General features: G+C 56.6%; 4 protein-coding genes across 4 annotated transcripts; 1 reads left to right on the top strand and 3 right to left on the bottom strand.

The window, feature by feature from the left end:
• Positions 1–857: 857 nt before the first annotated feature.
• Positions 858–1,705, bottom strand: LY79DRAFT_353012 (uncharacterized protein). Its single transcript, XM_060552659.1, has one exon. It carries the CDS (start codon positions 1,532–1,534, stop codon positions 941–943), a length of 594 nt encoding a protein of 197 aa, XP_060418451.1. The 5' UTR covers positions 1,535–1,705; the 3' UTR covers positions 858–940.
• Positions 1,706–3,228: 1,523 nt separating this feature from the next.
• LY79DRAFT_352997 (uncharacterized protein) lies at positions 3,229–4,241 on the bottom strand. Its single transcript, XM_060552658.1, has one exon. It carries the CDS (start codon positions 4,067–4,069, stop codon positions 3,461–3,463), a length of 609 nt encoding a protein of 202 aa, XP_060418450.1. The 5' UTR covers positions 4,070–4,241; the 3' UTR covers positions 3,229–3,460.
• A 3,441-nt stretch (positions 4,242–7,682) lies between these two features.
• On the top strand, positions 7,683–14,317 carry LY79DRAFT_587268 (glutamate synthase; the record flags this gene model as incomplete). The annotated part of the gene is made up of 6 exons (XM_060560752.1): positions 7,683–7,807; positions 7,870–7,923; positions 7,980–8,020; positions 8,074–12,890; positions 12,949–14,111; positions 14,179–14,317. 6 exons carry the CDS (start codon positions 7,683–7,685, stop codon positions 14,315–14,317), a joined length of 6,339 nt encoding a protein of 2,112 aa, XP_060418449.1.
• Positions 14,318–16,003: 1,686 nt separating this feature from the next.
• Positions 16,004–20,357, bottom strand: LY79DRAFT_507432 (uncharacterized protein; the record flags this gene model as incomplete). The annotated part of the gene is made up of 3 exons (XM_060553829.1): positions 16,004–16,159; positions 16,213–19,680; positions 19,743–20,357. 3 exons carry the CDS (start codon positions 20,355–20,357, stop codon positions 16,004–16,006), a joined length of 4,239 nt encoding a protein of 1,412 aa, XP_060418448.1.
• Positions 20,358–20,696: the final 339 nt, after the last annotated feature.

Genomic DNA, 20,696 nt, shown 5'->3' with positions numbered 1-20,696 from the left:
CACGTCGCGAGGTTGCAAGAGTAAACATTCAACAAAGTACGTACTCGCCGGGGTAAGGGTCTGCCCCCACATCCGCAGACGCGCAGCGCCTAGCGCGCCTAACCCATGCTGCCAACAAGAAAAAAAAAGTCACGATGCTTCACTGCGGGCGGCAGAAACGTGGTCAACCGCCATGAAATTCAACGACATGTCTCAAGCATCACAAAATCGCAGCTACGACGCCTTCGCCGCAGCGCAAGGTGTGGGTGGCCCGGAACTGTCAGCCCCCCCTCGGGAGAACAGCCCCAACCTACGGTACATACAATACTAGGACCGAATTGGCGTCCCCGCTGCCAGACTGAATGAGTCTTTTCTCTCTGGCGGACTTACGGCTTCTTCTACGGCAATGAGTGCTACCTCGCCTCAATCTCTGGCCGAAAGGAATGCACCTCTCTGGTTGTTGCCAGGGTTCGTCGAAACCGCATGGAGCCCAAGGCGAGTGACTGCGTGTCCTCGGTCCCAGGTTTACCAATTCCGTGAGGTAATGGTAAAACATGGGTCTCTGGGTGTTCTTCCGTCTCCTTTTCCCCATCTTCTCTCTCTCTGTGATTCTGCGACGTTGCCCTCGATTCGCAGCGACGAGGAGGTGAGGGACCAGTGCGCAGTCGCCCCGCGCCGCTCTCTAGTAATGTGCGGTTGTCGGGAAAAGTCGGAGCAGCGCTGACATCGGAATTGCAAGCATTGGCTGTGCTAGTGGAGGTTTCAAATATCATTATTCCGCATTGTGGAAATTCTTCCCTGCTATGGGCCGACTCGAGTGGATTCCCTCTTTTAATTACTGCCCGTTCTTATGCCGGCGCTTGTCTTTTCAGGTCCCTGCACACCGTCTGGATGGCGTGGCGTGGCATGGCATGGCATAGCGCGGCCGCTCCGATATAGGGCCCAAGGCGGCCCCCAGGGGTTACATCAGCCCGGCCCTAGTTGGGGGGAACGGCCGAGCCGATCTCGGGGGACAGCCTTGGTTAGCGCGATGGGTATGGTACACTAAGTATGCCTGCCATGCCATGCCGTACATACCCAGGTACCTATGTACGATGTAGGTAGGCTCGCTTCGTGTCCTCGCGGGAGGAAACCCCACAGAGACGTGCGAAATTCTCCCCTTTCCAGCGACATTCCTGTTGCTCAAGTCGATGGCCATAAACCCGCTAAACATGCTCGGGGCGAATGGGGCTTGTGTATTGTATAAGGTATGACAATTGACACTTGAACCATGGCCTTCGGCGCCCAGGTATGAAGTTGAAGCTGATGCACTCGGATGCAGAGATGGAGGGTTGCCTCGGGAGGACATAGGTGACCAACCGCCCGCAAGCACATCTGGTTGCAGTATGCGTCCATCTAGGTTCAAGATAGCAGGCACGTGCTGATGGGTAGGTTGAATTGCCAAAACCCTAAGCCTGGCCAAGGCAGAACAAACTTTTGTCATCAAGTTTGACTCAGACCAGGAACTTCCTTCAGGGTTTTTTTCTTTTTTTTTGTGCGCGTTGTGACAGGGCATCCTTATGCATGCTGAAGGTATCTGTGACGTAACGTAGCGTAAGTAGGTAGATGCGCGGTCCTCCGGGACGATTCATCATCGATCGTAGTACGTCTCTCGTCTGGGCGCTTCGGCAGGCTAGATGTCGGGGTGCCCCTCCCTCTCCTCTCCTCCAACCCTTCAGCTTTCCGAGAAGCTAAGAGGTCAGAAACGTCTGTGCGGCGACAGCAGCAGGGCTGTACGGATATTGAGCAAGGACCTGAGATCTTGAGCTCCTCCGGTGGGCAGGGTCGCATTTGGCATGGATCAGAGACTAGGGGGGTGTCTGGCTTGCTGAAGCAAGCTGTGCAGAGCGAGTGACGGTCTACTGTGGTTGGTCCAAGATAAGACATCTGAAGATGCAAGTCCAGTTATGATTGGTCGGATACTCCAATTTCACGTTGTCGATTTTTTTGACAACAACCCCTTCGGCGTTGGGCAACAATATTACCACCTCGCGTCTCGGAGATGTGCTCGATGGGATTGATGACATGCGACATTGCATTGGCGTACAGAATGACAAAAAACAAAAAAAAGAAGCAACAGGTCACATCCCGTGTCCGCCAGGCACACCGAAGGGCCTGCCCACCACTGGCTGGTTTCCTCGTAATGCCTGCATGTGCCTCTTCTTGAGCCTCGCTCATTACTCACCCGCCTCTCCGTGCGCCACTACCCAAGATCAGTGACGCCTCGGGCGCTTGAGTGAAAAGCAAAAGTCACCCCGGTCCCGCCTTCGGCCGCTGTGTCTAGCCATCACCACCATCACCAACTTCCGTGAATCGGAGGGTCGATAGGCAAGCAAGAGATGCATCGACCACGCCTGTTTGTGATCGACTCTCGGAAGCAGCTCGGAATGCGCGCCTTGTTTACTCCATGACGCAAGTTTGTCTACTGTCAACTGTGGCACACCCCTCGGATCTGCTAGTGTTGCTGCCGCCACTACGAATAGCGAGTGAAGAAAACCATGAGACGCTAACGACAGACTGACGTGTGGTAGTAGCCAGGCACGCTAACGAAGCACTGAAGCCTCTGAGTGGCATGTGCAAACGCAGCTTTCGAGATGCAATGAGGTTCACAACCCTCCCCTCCTCCCCCAACTTCAACACCCCCCCCAGCCACCCGCATTGGTGCTTCGAATGCCCTTGTCCTCGAAGGGTCCGGGTCCAGTTCGACTTCTTGGTGGTCTGCCAGGGGGGAGGGCCGAAAGGACAGAGGCGACATCGGCCAAGGGCTTCTTTGAAATGCAACCAGTTGATTGGTATAAGCTCAAAGCTTGCTCGTCAATGACATTAACCTTTCAGCCAGTCCGTTTCGCGAGACACGAAAAACGGCTGGGTAGCCCCTGCTCGGCCTGCATGGAGTGTGTGGGGTGCGTCTCTGCCGCTGGACTTGGCCAAAGTGTTGGGTTTCTGTATCCAAATCCTCTTACACAAGTGATTGATTGACCAAGACCACGCTTGGCTGGAAGAGGATTCGCCGGGATGGTGCGTGCTTGTACGGAGTAACCTGGGAACCATAACAGTTCGGGCCTGCCTTGCCAACAACACCCCGCGGGAAAACATGACGATGCCCTTTATTTAGGCTGGGCATGACTTTGGCAAACGAGGCGACCCTAAAACATCCAGGCCAAGCAAGCGGCGAGTAAACGGAGAAGCACAAGTAGGTACGGCGCATCCAGGGGAAGATGCAGGATACCCAAGTCCCCACTCGCCTTCCGCCTCATCTGTGCATATTATATCTATTTCCTGCTTTTTTGATCTGGATTGGGGACACTGTCATTGGCCAAGGATCTCTGGCGGAATAGAGGAGACATGCCTAGCCTCCGAAGCATGCCGTTATTTAGCGCGCGCACACACAAAGTCTAGAGAACTAGTTGCATCTGTCTTCAAAATCAGCAGTGCAGGGTCGTCAACTTTCTTGGGGTGAATCCTGTAACCCCAGCTTTGCAGGAAGGAGGCGTTTGCGGCGGCGGCCGATATCCATGTTCCCCCCCAGAAGGACCCCACAGAGCAACGTTGGCACGTCCACTGTAATGGAATATGCCAAGTCGGGGTTTCTGGAGAAGGTTGCGACGCATAGAGACGCGACTTGAGGGTATGTATTGCCTATGGTGGTAGCTAGAGGCGGAGGTTTGGTGCATGGGAGAAGCAGGTAGGCGTGGCAGCATGTATAGCGTAACCTGGAAGGTGGGAATGAATCGTCCAGGGAGGGTGTGGGTGAAGAGCGAGGCCTGAAACGGGCAACGGCTGGTAAAGATGCTTTCGTCGCCGTGTAGGAGGCCAGGAGAGAATGAGAGTATAGCCCGGTTGATCCCAGTGACCCGAGGTTGGGCGGTAGACCGATGGCGTCCTGGCGTGGCCGATGTGCGGTGTTTTCTGCCGTGTGGTTTTGGGGGTTCCGGACTCGGTCAAAGGAAGGCATGACCCCGGTCAGTGACAGCATCAAGGACGTGCCAAACAATCGAGCAGAACTGTGGAGAGGTAAGTGATGCGCTGGACCAGTCCTTTTCCCGGCCATTGCCGACTGTGTACAGGCCGCTCGAGGAAGGGGTTTCCAAGATTTATTGCAGGGCGGTAGTGCAGCAGCGCTCGTGGTAGACAAGGAGGCATGTGAAGGCTAGCAAGGTGGTGGCATGGTGGTCAAGGTAACATCCAGTGAGAGACGACAAGGGTGGATGGGGGGGGGGATTCATGGACCGAAAAACGGCGCACCGAGGAGAGCAGTCATAGCATCGAACCGGAGGCGGGGTGGAGAGGAGAGGAGGCCCTCCCCTTCTGGCATGGATGGAGTGAAGATGTGCCCGGCAGCCAAGGAGAAGTCTTTTGGTAGTAGTGTGCCCAGTGAAGTGTAAAGAGAGTCTACCTATCCGTAAGAGTCAGAGATTTGGAGGATATGAGCAGCGACGTCCAGATCGTGTCCGGGGCTAGCCAATGGGAGACGAGCGAGTTGGATTGGGCGAGATAGTGATTGGACGACGCTGTGTCTCTTGCTTCAAGTAATAGCCCCACCCAAGTCCCCGTTTTATTTTTCTCTGACAGCAGACTAATTACCTACCTACCTAGCCAGGTAGTGGAATGAAAATTCTGTGGGAGAAGCGCAAGAGACGGAGGCGGAATGTCGCAGAGAACCAATGATAAGAAAGACCGATTCGCCCGAGAGAAAGGCACAGCGCAGTAGCGCACAGACACTAACTAGGTATCATGTCGCCGTCCACGGAGGCTTCCTCGCCGATACGTACCCCCCGCTCTCTGCTGCCTGCCTGTTCCCATTCCCGTCCCATCTCTGTCACTTGCAGCCGGTACGTATCGATTCCATCCCACTTCGCTTCCTGCAGACCCCCACTGCCCTTTTCAGCCCCTCTGTAGCGGATGAGAGAAGGGGAGGGGAGAAGAGCGCGGGAGAGAAAAAGAAAAGAGAAAAAAAGAAAAGAGAGGCAAAAAAAAAAACCCCCCCAGGAAAAGGCTAAAATATAGAAAGCCAAGCTTACACCATCTCCACTTCTCGTCCTCATTTCATAAATCACCGCGAGAGGGGCTGTCCAAGGGCTGTCTGTCCCAATAGTGTATCAGCAGCAGGCAACAGGAGGCAGTGGATCAGAAATAATTAGAGCGCGTAATAGCGGCCGGTTGGTTGGTCGATCGGTCTGTCTGCTCTGATTGTAACTATTGCCACGGCCGTTTGGGTTTCTCTCTTCTTTTCTCGGACAAAGCGCCTATATCCCTAAAAAGGCTATATCCCGAAAAAGGACGTCTCTGCCGTGTTATTGTCGTCCGTCTTCCGTAGCCTCGCTCGGCTTGTGTTCCGCCAGGCTTCCGATTCTTCCAGACTCCAGTGCCCCATATCCGTTTCCCATTGTCTCCATACACAATTGTCTTATTCATCCAGATTACTCTAGCGTCCTATGGTCTGTGATTCTTCCTGAGGTGTCGTTCGGGTGGCCGGCCGCGACGGCTCTCCCCCTCCCCCTCCCACTTCCGACCACACCCCCTCCTCGTCTTGGACCCAGCGCCGATTCAGGACTGCTACTCCTCCTCCTCCTCCTCCTCCTCCCCTCGGACCATCCTCACACACACTTGGACCAGTACCACATCTTTCATAAAAGGTTGCCCGTCTCCCACCTCCCACACTTTCTCTCTTTTCCCTCTTTCTTGCGCCCTCCCACTCTTCTCGCGCGGTGCTACGACGGTAGTAAAGAAACCCTCTCGATCCCACTGCGCAACAACGTCGACCACATACGGTCCACTACAATACACAACGTTTGTCGGTAAGTGATTTACGCTCACATAGAAACGCAGACTTGGACGCCCATGTCGGTGTCCGAGGCTCGTTATGCCATCGTCCCCCCCATATTACTCCTGCCTCGCACACACATGATTTCTTCGACTGTCCAATTCCCCGGGAGGGGAAGAGAGAGAGAGAGAGAGAGAGAGCGAGACACGCGCGCTTGCGAAAATACGACACTGGAGCAGAAAGCGAGAGAAAACGAAGAAATGAGAGCGCACGAAATGCCTGAAGAGACGAGTACCGCAACCACAAACCAAGGATGCAGCACCTAAAGAGATACACCACCCAAGACGAAAACGGCGAGTTGCATGAGGCCTTATCTCCTCCGCGGGAGCAGTAGACGCAACGGCGATGGTCTCGAGATAAGCCACTACAGAAGAAGCTGCGCATTCTGGCAGCATGTCATTACAATCAATTTTGCCATTTCCGCCGCTCTCCGTTGCCAGCTCCATCTGGAACAGACGCACATTCTTTTCTGCAGAGCGCTACCCATGCACTTTTGGCTTGCGCCTACAGACCGCGGCCAACCCCACACACACACCCCAGGTCAGATGGCTGGCCCTGGTCGCAATCCCTGCGCCAGTGATGTAAGGTCGCCGCGGGAATGGGGCTTGCATTCAGTCGCCTATCAATTGGTGCCAAAACAAACACCAACACAACGTGGCGCAAAAAAAGAAGAAGAGAAGAAAAGAAAAAAAAAGTGCCTGGAGGGGTTGTCGGCCGGCAGCGGCCTAGCACGGGCGGGGATTGGCGTGTGCGCGATCATGTGCTTGTCCCACCATCTACCATACACTGGGCAGGCTTTCGGCGTCACCATTCCTGCCGGCATGCTTTGCCAACAGCTTGTCACTCATTGGCCGCCGTGGTCATTGAGGGGGAAGCACGGTCGGCACCGGCGCCGCATTCTGCACCTCTCTACAAGCTGCGATTTGCAACCCTTCATCCCGTTCTTCGCAGCTGCAGTCGGCGATAGGGAGGTGGCCTGACCTAGCTGGATTTGCTCTGTCATGTATGCTGCCTCTCATTGTCTGAGCTGCTTTTGGGACTGCTGATCGTGGCTTGCCTTCCTCTGTGCTAGCTTGTCCCTCCACTTCCGGCCTCGAATGCTTGTCGACATTCACTATTATTGCTGCCGACATTGTCATTCCCGGAGTCATCCACCGCCGCACTTCCTTGTTGCATGTGCTGTTTCTTGCTGCCTTTTTGGTTCATCGGAATACATGTCCTAGTTTCTTGGCTTTACGTACGTCGTCGCCAACCAGGGGCTTCTCTGAGAACAACACAGCAGCTTCCCCCACCAAGGGTCTCTCATTTCCCTGGCTCTACCGCTGCGACTCCACGTCACAATCCGGTTCGAGCGATTCGACAGTAGAGTTTTCACTGTTCTGGGAAATCTCCTCTGGTCCTCCGTGCGCTTCTGGCCCAGCTCAGAGCTTAATCCAAGGAAATCGCTCCCCGCACTCAAAAAAACATACTGTTCCGACAACACCCGCCACTTTCGGCTCAGTCTCTTGGTGTTTCTCAAATTCTCTCGGTCACCCGTCTCTCTCTCTCCCCATCTGCACCCTATACCGCTGGCGCAAGAGAGCTCGTGTGTTCTTTGCGACCCTTCTATTCTCCCGTCGGGCATCCACAAACACCTTGTCTACACTTTGCGTTGAACTCAATCTGACGGACACATCTCCGTTGCGCTTCATATCACTAACAAAAACCCCTCTTTGGGCTTCGTAGATCCGTACTAGAGCCATTGCTCCTACCGATCGACTACCGCCGACTGGAACAGTCACTCCCCCGTCGACCTATATTATCCCCCTCAACAACACTCAGGCTCGAATCCTCGCCTAGCATGGGCCTGCACGAGGATTTCGACGACCGACAAACCCATATTGAATCTGAGAAAGAGCAATACACTCCCTATGAGTACCAGACGGACAACAACAACTCCTGGGCGGGTGCTCTGCCGGTGAAGCAGTACGTGTGGCCCGGCTTGCTGGGAAGGACAAGAGGCGCTTGGCACTGACACATATTTACAGAGGATTGTACGATCCGAGCTTGGAGAAAGATGCATGCGGTGTCGGCTTTGCTTGGTATGCTCGGAAACCCCGGACCCCGCGTCGTGAAGACAGTTGCTGACCTCTCTCAGCCACATCAAGGGCAAGCCTAGCCACAAGATTGTCAGCGATGGTAGGCCCCGTAACATCCCAAGAGCTTGAGGACCCGGCTAACCAACCTTGCAGCGCGCAACCTCCTTTGCAACATGACCCACAGAGGTGCTGTGGGATCTGATGCACGAGACGGTGATGGCGCTGGCGTCATGACTTCGATCCCTCACAGATTCTTTGTCAAGAACTTTGAAAAGGAGGAAGGCATTAAGTTGCCCCCTCTGGGACAATATGCCACGGGAAACCTGTTCTTTAAGCCAGACGAGGAGACTCTGCAAGAGTCCAAGAGGCAGTTGGAAGACATTGCCGAATCGTTAGGCCTGCGTGTCTTGGGATGGCGAAGGCCTCCCGTTGACTCGACTCTGCTTGGTCCTGCTGCCAAGTCCCGTGAACCCATCATTATGCAGCCCTTTGTCGTGTTGATCTCCGCCTACGGCCAGGGCAACGCCCCCGAGAACGACGACCCCGAGCGATTTGATGACAGACTCTTCGAAAGACAGCTGTATGTCCTCAGAAAGCGCGCCACCCACACTATCGGTCTCCAGAACTGGTTCTACCTCTGCTCCCTCTCCAACAAGAACATTGTCTACAAGGGACAGCTGGCCCCCGTCCAAGTCTACCAGTACTACTACGACCTGGTCAATGCTGACTATGAGGCTCACTTCGCCCTTGTCCACTCCCGTTTCTCCACCAACACCTTCCCCTCCTGGGACCGTGCTCAGCCTTTGAGATGGGCCGCCCACAACGGTGAAATCAACACTCTCCGTGGAAACAAGAACTGGATGAGAGCCCGAGAGGGTGTCATGCAGTCTGATATCTTCAAGGAGGAGCTCGAGGGTCTGTACCCCATCGTTGAGGATGGTGGCTCCGACTCCGCCGCTTTCGACAACGTCCTGGAGCTGCTCACCATCAACGGTGTCTTGTCTCTGCCCGAGGCTGTCATGCTCATGGTCCCCGAGGCCTGGCAGGGCAACACTCACATGGACCCCAAGAAGGCCGCTTTCTACGAGTGGGCTGCTTGCCAGATGGAGCCTTGGGACGGTCCCGCCCTCTTCACCTTTGCCGACGGACGCTACTGCGGTGCCAACCTTGACCGTAACGGCCTGCGTCCTTGCCGTTTCTACGTCATGGATGACGACCGCATCATCTGTGCTTCCGAGGTCGGCACGATCCCCGTCGACCCCGAGAGGGTCATCCAGAAGGGCCGTCTCCAGCCCGGTCGCATGTTGCTCGTCGACACACTTGCCGGCCGCATCATTGACGACAAGGAGTTGAAGGAGGCCGTGTCCAGCCGCCAAGACTTCCGCGCATGGATCGACCAGGAGCTCATCGTCCTGCCCAAGGTCCTCGAGACGGTCGGTAAGACGGTTGACGTTGCCGCCAAGCCCGACGCCTCCCGTCTTCAGGAGGACCCCCTTCTGCTGTCCTTCGGCTACACCCACGAGCAAGTGAGCTTGCTTCTTGCTCCTATGGCCTCGGACGAGAAGGAAGCTCTCGGTTCCATGGGTAACGATGCTCCCTTGGCTTGCTTGTCTCAGGCGCCCCGTCTTCTGTACGAGTACTTCCGTCAGCTCTTCGCCCAGGTCACCAACCCTCCCATCGATCCCATTCGTGAGTCGATCGTCATGTCTCTGGAGTGCTACGTTGGTCCTCAGGGCAACCTGCTCGAGATGGACAGCTCTCAGTGTGGCCGTCTTCTGCTGCCCAGCCCCATTCTCTCGATCCCCGAGTTTAACTCGATTAAGAACATGGCCTCCGTATACCCTGAGTGGACTGTCAAGACCATCGACTTGACCTTCCCCAAGAGCGAGGGCACCGAGGGATACCTGCGCCACCTCGATTACATCTGCAACGAGACCACCGCTGCCATCGAGAACAAGGACCGCATCATCGTCCTGTCTGACCGCAAGACTTCCAAGGACCGCGTTCCAGTTTCTGCCCTGCTCGCCTCCGGTATGGTTCACCACCACCTCGTCAGCAACAAGTGGCGTTCTCTGGCGGCCATTGTCGTCGAGACTGCCGAGGCTCGTGAGGTCCACCACATGTGTGTCCTCCTTGGCTACGGTGCCGATGCCATCAACCCCTACCTCGCTATGGAGTGCATCCTCAAGCTGAACCGCGAGAAGCTCATTAAGAAAAAGCTTTCCGACGATGCTCTGATCCACAACTACAAGCACTCTTGCGACGGTGGTATCCTCAAGGTCATGAGCAAGATGGGTATCTCTACTCTCGCTTCGTACAAGGGTGCCCAGATCTTCGAGGCTCTTGGTCTTGACGAGACTGTCATCGAGCGCTGCTTCAAGGGCACCGCCTCGCGCATCCAGGGTTCTACCTTCGAGGCCATCGCAGAGGACGGCTTCCGCTTCCATGAGCGTGGCTTCCCCTCCCGCTACACCGTCGGTGTCAAGGGACTGCCGGAGTCCGGCGAGTACCACTGGCGCGATGGTGGTGAAGCCCACATGAACGACCCTACCTGCATTGCCAATATCCAGGATGCGGTCCGTACCAAGAACGACAAGTCTTACGAGGCGTACTCCCGCTCTCAGTACGAGCAGATCAAGGCCTGCACACTCCGTGGCATGCTTGACTTCAAGTTCGAGGACTGCACTCCCGTCCCTATCGAGCAGGTCGAGCCATGGACCGAGATCGTCCGCCGTTTCTGCACTGGTGCCATGTCTTACGGTTCCATCTCTATGGAGTCCCACTCCACTCTGGCCGTTGCCATGAACAGACTTGGCGGCAAGTCCAACACTGGTGAAGGTGGTGAGGACCCCGAGCGCTCTCAGCGTCTGCCCAACGGCGACACCATGAGATCCGCCATTAAGCAGGTCGCCTCCGGCCGCTTCGGTGTCACCTCTGCCTACCTCGCCGACTCCGACGAACTCCAGATCAAGATGGCCCAGGGAGCTAAGCCCGGTGAGGGTGGTGAGCTTCCCGGCCACAAGGTCTCCAAGTCCATTGCTCGCACCCGCCACTCCACCCCCGGTGTCGGTCTAATCTCGCCCCCTCCTCACCACGACATTTACTCCATTGAGGACCTGAAGCAGTTGATCTACGACCTGAAGTGCTCCAGCCCCCGCTCTCGCGTCTCCGTCAAGCTCGTGTCCGAAGTCGGTGTTGGTATCGTTGCCTCAGGTGTCGCCAAGGCCAAGGCCGACCATATCCTGATCTCCGGTCACGACGGCGGTACCGGTGCCTCCCGCTGGACTGGTATCAAGTACGCCGGTCTCCCCTGGGAGCTCGGTCTTGCCGAGACCCACCAGACTCTGGTCCTGAACGATCTCCGTGGCCGTGTTGTTGTGCAGACTGACGGTCAGCTACGCACCGGTCGTGACGTCGCCATGGCCTGTTTGCTCGGTGCTGAGGAATGGGGCTTCGCCACCACTCCTCTCATCGCCATGGGCTGCATCTTCATGCGTAAGTGTCACCTCAATTCGTGTCCTGTTGGTATCGCTACCCAGGATCCCGAGCTCCGCAAGAAGTTCACCGGTACCCCTGAGCACGTGATCAACTTCTTCTACTACGTCGCCAACGAGCTCCGTGCCATCATGGCCAAGCTTGGTTTTCGTACCATCAACGAGATGGTTGGCCACGCTGAAGTTCTCAAGGTCCGCGACGACCTCCGTACCAACAAGACTGCCAACATCGACCTCTCTCTCCTTCTGACTCCTGCTCACAAGCTCCGCCCCGGCGTCGCGACCTTCAACGTACGCAAGCAGGACCACAAGCTCTACGTCCGCCTGGACAATAAGCTGATCTCCGAGGCTGAGTTGACTCTGGACAAGGGCTTGCCTTCCAGAATCGAGTGTGACATTGTCAACACCGATCGCGCCATGGGCACTTCGCTGTCCTACCACATCTCCAAGCGCTATGGTGAAGATGGTCTACCGCTAGACACTGTCCACGTCAACATCAAGGGTTCCGCTGGTCAGTCCTTCGGCGCTTTCCTTGCTCCTGGTGTTACTCTGGAGCTCGAGGGTGATGCCAATGACTACGTTGGCAAGGGCCTGTCTGGCGGTCGGCTGATCGTTTACCCTCCCCGCTCCGCCGTGTTCAAGGCCGAGGAGAACATCATTGTGGGCAACGTCTGCTTGTACGGTGCTACCAAGGGCACTTGCTTCTTCCGCGGTGTCGCTGCCGAGCGATTTGCTGTCCGTAACTCCGGTGCTACCGCTGTTGTTGAGGGTGTCGGTGACCACGGTTGCGAGTACATGACTGGCGGTCGTATCGTCATTCTGGGCAGCACCGGTCGCAACTTCGCTGCTGGCATGTCCGGCGGTATCGCCTACGTCCTCGATATTCACAAGGACTTCCTCTCGAAGCTCAACACCGAGATGGTTGAGGCCGAGGCCGTCGAGGAGCCCACTGAGATCGCCTACCTCCGTGGTCTCATTGAGGATCACCACCACTACACTGGTTCCGAGCTCGCCGCTCGCATCTTGTTGGACTTCAACCGGGCTCTCCCTCGCTTCGTGAAGGTCATGCCCGTTGACTACAAGCGCGTCCTGGCGGAGGAGGCCGCCAAGGCTGCCGAGGCCAAGCGTGCCGAGTACAACCTCCCCATCGTCTCGGGCGTCCACGCCAAGAAGGAGGAGAAGGCCGCCAAGCTCCAGGATATCGAGGAGACCATTGGCGACAGCGCCGCTGAGAAGAAGCGCGCTCTCGTCCTCGACAAGACCAAGGGTTTCATGAAGTACCAGCGCCGTGCCGAGAAGTACAGAAACCCCAAGACCCGTACAAAGGACTGGGCCGAGCTTTCGTCCCGTCTCGACGAGGATGAGCTCAAGTACCAGTCTGCTCGTTGCATGGACTGCGGTGTTCCTTTCTGCCAGTCCGAGACCGGTTGCCCCATCTCCAACATCATTCCTAAATGGAACGAATTAATTTTCCAGGCAAGCTCTTCTATCTAATAGCACAAGTCAGCGTGAGAAAAGCTAACCAGATAATCAGGGACAATGGCGTGACGCCCTCAACCGTCTGCTCATGACCAACAACTTCCCCGAGTTCACCGGTCGTGTGTGCCCTGCTCCTTGTGAGGGTGCTTGCGTACTCGGCATCAACGAAGACCCCGTTGGTATCAAGTCCATTGAGTGCGCCATCATAGATCGCGGCTTCGAGATGGGATGGATGGTCCCCACCCCTCCTGAGGTCCGTACTGGCAAGAAGGTCGCCGTCATCGGTTCCGGCCCTGCTGGTCTGGCTGCCGCCGACCAGCTCAACCGTGCCGGACACACCGTCACCGTGTACGAGCGTGCCGACCGCCCTGGCGGTCTGCTCATGTACGGCATCCCTAACATGAAGCTCGACAAGCGCATCGTCAAGCGCCGCACTGATTTCATGGCCGCCGAGGGCATCAACTTCAAGTGCGGCGTCGCCGTCGGCGAGGACATCCAGCTCATGGACCTCAAGGCCGAGAACGACGCCGTCGTCATCGCCACCGGTGCCACCGTCGCTCGTGACCTCCCCATCAAGGGCCGTGAGCTCGAGGGCATCCACTACGCCATGGAGTTCTTGCACAAGAACACCAAGTCGCTCCTCGACTCGGAGCTTGCGGATGGCGCCTACATCTCCGCCAAGGACAAGAACGTCATCGTCATCGGCGGTGGCGACACCGGCAACGACTGCATCGGTACCTCCGTCCGCCACGGCGCGAAATCGGTCATCAACTTTGAGCTTCTGCCCCAGCCCCCGCCAGAGCGTGCCCGTGACAACCCTTGGCCCCAGTGGCCCCGCATCTACCGTGTGGACTACGGCCACACCGAGGTCAAGCAGCACATGGGCAAGGACCCGCGTGAGTACTGCATTATGTCTGAGGAGTTCGTCGATGACGGCACCGGCAAGGTCAAGGGCATCAACACCATCCGCGTCGAGTGGACCCGCTCCGCCACCGGCGGCTGGGACATGAAGAAGATCGAGGGCTCGCAACAGTTCTTCCCTGCCGACCTCGTCCTCCTGTCCATGGGCTTCCTCGGCCCCGAGACCCGCCTCTTTGGTGATGACATTGAGAAGGACGCTCGCAAGAACGTCAAGACCGCGCCGGGCAAGTACAGCACCAGCGTTCCTGGTATTTTTGCTGCTGGTGACTGCCGCCGTGGCCAGTCGCTTATCGTTTGGTAAGATCAACCGTCCCCGAACCCACCTCACTTGATCTGATCAAAAGCTGACATCTTTCTTTATCAGGGGTATCAACGAAGGCAGACAGGCCGCTCGCGAGATCGACCTGTTCCTCGAGCAGTGCACCAGCCTGCCCGTCACCGGTGGTATCGTCAAGCGGACCGCCCAGGAGATCTTCAAACAGATCCAGCCCGTCCAGGCCTAACTTTCGTCGTCGTCGTCGTCGTCGTTGTTCACTCTTAACTCCCGCCGTCACTCAGAGTCGGCATGGCGGTATTCAGGGGTGAATACGCTGGACGCCGGTGACGGCTAGCCCAGATAGGTACAGGATTTGGGGGGAGGAGGAGAGACAAAGGCCGGAGAAAAAAGGGGCGCGACAAGAAGAAAAAGAAGGTATAGGGCAACATTATTTTGGAATTCGGGAAATACCCACCAGGCCGCCCGCGAGATCGACCTGTTCCTCGAGCAGTGCACTAGCCTGCCCGTCACCGGTGGTATCATCAAGCGGACCGCCCAGGAGATCTTCAAACAGATCCAGCCTGCCCGTCACCGGTGGAATCGTTAAGCGGACCGCCCAGGAGATCTTCAAACAGATCCAGCCTGCCCGTCACCGGTGGAACCGTCAAGCGGACCGCCCAGGAGATCTTCAAACAGCTACAGCCCGTCCAGGCCTAACTTTCGTCATCGTCGTCGTCGTCGTCGTCACCCTCTTAACTCTCGCCGTTCCACAGAATCAGCATGGCGGTATTCAGGGGTGAATAAAAAAAAGGTATAGGCCAACATCATTTTGGAATTCGGGAAATACCCACACTTTGTTACACAAAACGGTGTCTCTTGTGATACCCTCAAAATCCTGCTTCAGAGCGAAATCATCTTTCTGTTTTATTAGGGGGGGGGGGGGGCTGTTTTTTGGCTTAGGTTATTGTCAGAGTACAAGTGGCATTTTATGCCTTTTATGAATTAATTTTCTGTATATATGACAATGACAGCGTATGCATATTAAACATCCAAACGGCTATAAAAAGGGGCTGGTGGTCATCGTCTTCGTCATCGTCTTCGTCTTCGTCGTCGTCGCCGTCGTCGTCGCCCTCTCAACCCCCGCCGTCACTCAGAGTCAGCATGGCGGTATTCAGGGGCGAATACGTCGGACGCCGGTGATGGCTAGCCCAGATAGATACAGGGTTGAAGCATCCAGATGGGGGACTTCCAGCGTCAGGATACCTACCATGCGTGGCATCGTCAATTATCATCTTGAGGTCGACATCTCCATCGCCTGTCAGGATGTTTAGCCCTCAAGGCACCATATCAATAACGAACGCGTCACTTTACATCAATGAATACGTACGGAACCCTGAATGAACCAGTGTTGACATTATTCCACGGTCTACAACGTCTGACTCTATGTAAAAAGGATGGGGGGGAAAAGACGCACCCCCTCGCTACATATATATACTTGATACAACCTCCTCTTCAGTGCCCAAGACCTAACCCGCCCGCCTCTCTTGGCCAAGCTACGTGTAATGAAGACTCCTTCGCGGGACTCCAACGAATGAAAACAACAAAGGGGACTGACCAATGGGGGGGAAAAAATGAAGTGACAAACAGATGCCCAGTGACATGGTGCACTGGATCCATAAAGATTTTCTTTCCGTGCCGGCGCTGCGAAACAATCATGTCCATAACCCTTGAACCAAGGCGGCGCGGTACTCCTTGACCATGCCCGCCTTCTCCTTAACCCCCGCGCAGTTGCTGCATATAGGGGACGAACACTGTTCCGCATGTTCCCCTTAGATACCAACTCCATTTCTCCCCTGTAGATCCGAAAAAGCGAGCAAGATGTGGCGTGTGCCCAAGTGCGTCAAGTGTTTTGTCTGAAGAAAATCGAACCGATCTAAAGGACCTCAACCACACGGTCCTGGACGTCCCTTACAATGCCCGGGACCTGGTCCACTCTGGCAACAGACCGAAGCACGGACCACGCCATGGCAAAGTAATGAGGAAAACGGCTGTACAACATAGCAGCCAGTATACATGTGAGAAGGGGGATCTGAGAGGCGTTAGTCTGTGAAAATCAGCAGAGTGTGGAGGAAAAAGGCTTACCCAAATGAACCACAGGTTCTTGTCGCTGCGCATCCCCTTGAACTTGGCCTCGTGGGCTCGTAAGAAGTCTTGTTGTTGCTCCTTAGTGATGGCGCTCTTGCGTCCAATTCGAAGTACACTCGGAACCGGGGCCGTGCTTGAGGATGCCTCCGCAGTCTCGGTGGTCTGGGTGTCGTAGAGCGCGGCACATTTCATGTCCGCGGCAGCTTCGGCAGCAGCCCCAACGGCAGAGGCTTGCTTCTTGTCAAGTTCGTCCTGGGGGAAGATCTCGTCGTAAGCCGGCGGCGGAGCCGAATTATTATTGACATTCCTAAAAGACGACGACAGATCCCACCACTTGCCGTCCATCTGTCTGGGAGTCTCATCGCCTGCTGAGCCCGGTCGCGAGCCGGACATACCTGGCATGAGCGAGGTCACTCTGCCCATGAGGGGGTTTTGCTGGAGGTAGGCGTGGTAGTCGGGAAGCATCGGCATTCTGGGCAAAGCGGGCATCTGAGGAAGGTTGGAAAAGTGCAATGCCATCGCTTGCTGAATCTGCTGAATCTGAGTAGATAATTGGTCCCTGACGGCAGAAGCGATGGCAGTGGTGGGCGAGGCAAGCCCCGGTTGCACTTCATCCTGGATTCGTGAAAGCAGCTGTCTGTCCTGGCACGGCGTGAACGTATGGTTGCTCGACCGGCGACGCATATCGAGCCAAGAGTCTTCCTCTTCTTGTTCATCGTCCTCGTAGTCTCCAGACGAGTACTCGGGGCTCTCCTCGCCGTCGTCTGCCGACTCTTCACTGGACATGCCCAAGGGATCCCAGAGTGACCTCAGCGACGCCGCACTGCTAGCCCTGCTGTGCAGAGAGCCGCCGCTCCGAGAACGGATATGACGCTCGCAGCGGCGGATATGCCCGATGACCTTGCGTGACCGAGCAACGTCGGCTGGGCGAAGTCCCGAAAGGCTTCGAATCGTGGGATCGGCACCCGCCTGCATCAACCTTCGCACGATGGACTCGTGGTCGTTCATTGCCGCCAAGTGCATGGGGGTAAAGCCACCCTTGTCGCGCAAATCCGGGTTGGCACCACGGGCCAGAAGACCAGCAACAAATCGATGATATCCCAAGGCGCAGCCCATGTGCAACATGGTCTGGCCCGTAGACCGTCTCAAATCAAGCCGGGACATTCTGGGGTTGTCGTCGAGATCGATCAGCTCCAAGCACTTGAGCAGTTGCGACTCCGTGCTCATGGTGAACGTGCTGCCGCCAAAGCCAGGATTGCCTGTTGGGCCAGATCCCCAGCTGGAGTCTCCCTGACCAATGATGCGTTGGGCAAGTTCCTTGACATCAACCATCTGACCAGACATTTTGTGGCCCAGAATCGAGAGTGCCGTGCGGATCAGCTTCTCTTCGTCATCATCCACATACTTGAACATCTGGTTCTGTTTCGAGAGCGCGGGGAACGGTGGTCCAGCTTGCGTCTGACTTTGTTTGAAGGTGACTAGGACAGCACCAGAGACTGGTGATGGCGGTAGCAGGCAGACTAGAGAAGACTCGCCCCAGAACGTGGTCGTGGTAGCCTTTTGATCGCCGAACAGCACCTCCAGCCCCTGGTAGAAGCTAGCGCCGAGGATCGTAACCTCGATACCACCGGATTTCGGACCTTCGTTGGGGATGATCTTGTGAATCGTCGGCTGCGGCCGAGCCGGGGCAACAGCGTTTGTCGGCATATAGGACATCGTATTGAACTGGTTTTGCGATACCGCCGCGTTCACGCCGTTCCGCAATCCGTTGGGGCTCGTGGCGCGACTCTGGTGTGCCGAGGCTGGCGCCGAGAACATTGGCATCGCGACGTTTTCCATGCTAGCGGAGCGGTTGGCGTTGGTGAACATTGTCTGGTCGTTGCTGTTGGGGGTAGGGGGGCCGGTAGCATATGCTTGAGGCATGGGTGGCGCGGCACTATTCTGGACAAACACAGTCTCGGGAGGAGTCTGGAAATTGGTGGGATTGGGTGTGAATGGCGACGTTGAAGCGGAGGCAGGGGCTGGCACCGGATTTCCGGGCATCTGAGTAGGCGGCGGCGTGGTGTCCAGGCGGGTCATTGCCATTCCGATCGGTACCCGTGATCCAGTGCTGGCCTTGCGCTTCTTCGTCTGCGGCCCGCCGTGTGCGTTGGGGGATTGTGGCCGGGATAGTGACCGAGGCGTCGTGGTCGAGGGGGCGGCAGCCGGCGGTTTGGCGGTCGGGTTCGGGGCGGTGAACTGAGGGGCGGAGTTGCGGTGCATGTTCTGGAGATCGGAGCTTGAATGAGAAAGCCGGAATGGTGCACCGCCCGAGCTGAGCGGGCTGGTTTCCATTGGAGCGTTCAGCATGGGTACGAGGTTGGTGCTGTCGGAAGCTTGCGTCGCGGGGGGGTTGAGCTGCTGGGGAATCGGATGCGTCTTGTGGTCGTCGGTGATCATGATGGACTGGGACATCTCCTGCGCAACAACCCGGTCTTGCCAGTCCTTGATGGTGAAGATGACTTGAAAACCCAACTTCTCGGCGTGATGCCGGCAGTAGCAGGCGATTCGCATGGGGGCATCGACTTGCATAGCACCGGGGGGAGCTACCGGCTCCGGCCGACCAGTTACCGTCGAGTCGGACACGACACCGTTGGGGGTCTGCCATTCTTTGACCTCTTGTGTGTTGAAAACAATGACGCGTCTCGTCTCGTCCCGGTTCCACATCTCCTCCTCCTCGACCTTCTTGATCTTCTTCCTCGCAGCCCGCTTACGCTCGCGAGTGATGCAGCCGGCACAGATGCGCACCTCGCCCCCGTTCTGCGGCTTGTTCTCTTCATCGTCCTCATCGCTAACGGACCGGGAGTTCATGACAGGACTATGAGTGGCGGCTGCGGCGCGCTGGAAGGCCTTGCGCTTGTTTTCCTCGTTTTGCATTGCACTAGTGCAGACTAGCATGGTGTACAGTTCCAACATGTCGGGAGTCCGTTCGGCTGGTGGCTTCGCTAGCAGCTTGGGCTTGGAGATGGTGTGTACCGGGAGGTGCAGGCGCTTGATACCAGGAGGCAGCGGGAAGAGAGTCATCTTGATGGGAATCTGCGTTTCGACTCGCGACTTGGACGGTGTGGGATGAATCGTCAACCGGCAGCCACGACTGAGGAAATCGAAATTCGGCTGGGTAAACATGGGCATCTGTTGGGGCATCGAGACCGGAAGACCGTCGTGTGCGTGGTATTGGGGCTGCATGGACATATTGGCAACCATCTGGTGCGCTGCAGGATCCAGCTTGCCTGGCCAGAAGCCGTTCGGGTTCATAGCACCCATGGCTGCGGCGTTTGAGAAGTCGGGCGCGCCTGGCGACGGCGAGCTGTTGAAAAAGGCCGACGGAGATGCCTCGTGGCTGGTAATCATGTTCTGGGACATTGGAGAGCATTCCCTCGAATTGGTCATCTTGAGACCATTCATAGGCTGTGATATAGAGTATTGCTGGGGCGAGTCAGTCGTTTTTCACATCGTGGCGCCAAGGGGCGGGGGGAAGGGGGACTTACCGAGTTTCGCTTGCCGTGACTTGCGTGTCTGGTATTGCTCGGGGCGATGGTCTTTTGGGGTGCATTCGCGTGGATGGTGGGCATCTCTGGCGACTCCATGCTCATGGCGCCGGCGGCGTTGGGACTGCTCGAGGCACTCTCAAAGTCGAACGACTCTTCCATGAACTTGTCGTCATTGAAATCGAGGCCGTCGGGCAGGGTGGCGTCGCCGTTTCCGCCGAAGAGGAAGGCATTTTCTTCTGGACGGCCGCCAAAGAGGGTAGGGTTCCAGTCGGACTTGATATCGGCTCCATCTGTCATCATTACGTCGCCCGCCGTCAAGGCCGTTTTCCCAGAGGCGGAGCTGCCGGTCCTTTTCGAGGAGGCAGAGTCGGAGGAAGAATCGCGGAAGGAGTCGACAAGGGAGTCGGGTGAGCCGGCGGCGACGGTGCCGGTGGGCAATAGGGTGGTGGTCTGGGACTCGAGCGACTTTGCTTCGTGGAGGGACTGGGGGAATTCGGAAAGGGCGAGGGTATCGTGGGCGGAAAGATCGAAGTTTGTTGGCAAAGGACTCGAGTCACCAAAGTGGTTGTCTTCGTATTCCAAGAACTCGTTGAACTCGCCGGCGGGGGACATTCCCGGAGCGGCTGGCATAGGGCTGGCACCGATGGCGGCACCAGCAGTCGTCATACCTTGGCCAGCGACAGTGATGAAGAATTGTGCAGTTGTAGATGCGAGGCCGACAACGACAAGGACGGCAACGGAGGACACGGAGATGGCGACGAAAAGGGAGGTGAAAGCTCGGTCTGGGGATGTTGTGGGGAAAAGGGCGTCTCGTGGTAAAGTGGTGTAGCCCAGGCGGTGGAGTGGGGGCCCACAGTCCAAGTCCAGTATCCCTCTAATGCGAGTCCGACCCGGTTTGGGGGAGTCCAAGTTAGGAGGGTTCGACTGAGAGTGAAAGAGAGTGGTGTCGCC

The sequence above is a fragment of the Colletotrichum navitas genome (assembly GCF_030913465.1).
Source record: "Colletotrichum navitas strain CBS 125086 chromosome Unknown LY79scaffold_7, whole genome shotgun sequence".
Taxonomy (NCBI): domain Eukaryota; kingdom Fungi; phylum Ascomycota; class Sordariomycetes; order Glomerellales; family Glomerellaceae; genus Colletotrichum; species Colletotrichum navitas.
This window is presented reverse-complemented; position numbering and strand designations above follow the sequence as displayed.

What these genes read in the sequence shown, in the direction of transcription:
- LY79DRAFT_353012 (XM_060552659.1), bottom strand. Translation starts at nt 1,534, where the DNA reads ATGCCCTGTCACAACGCGCACAAAAAAAAAGAAAAAAACCCTGAAGGA.
- LY79DRAFT_352997 (XM_060552658.1), bottom strand. Translation starts at nt 4,069, where the DNA reads ATGGCCGGGAAAAGGACTGGTCCAGCGCATCACTTACCTCTCCACAGT.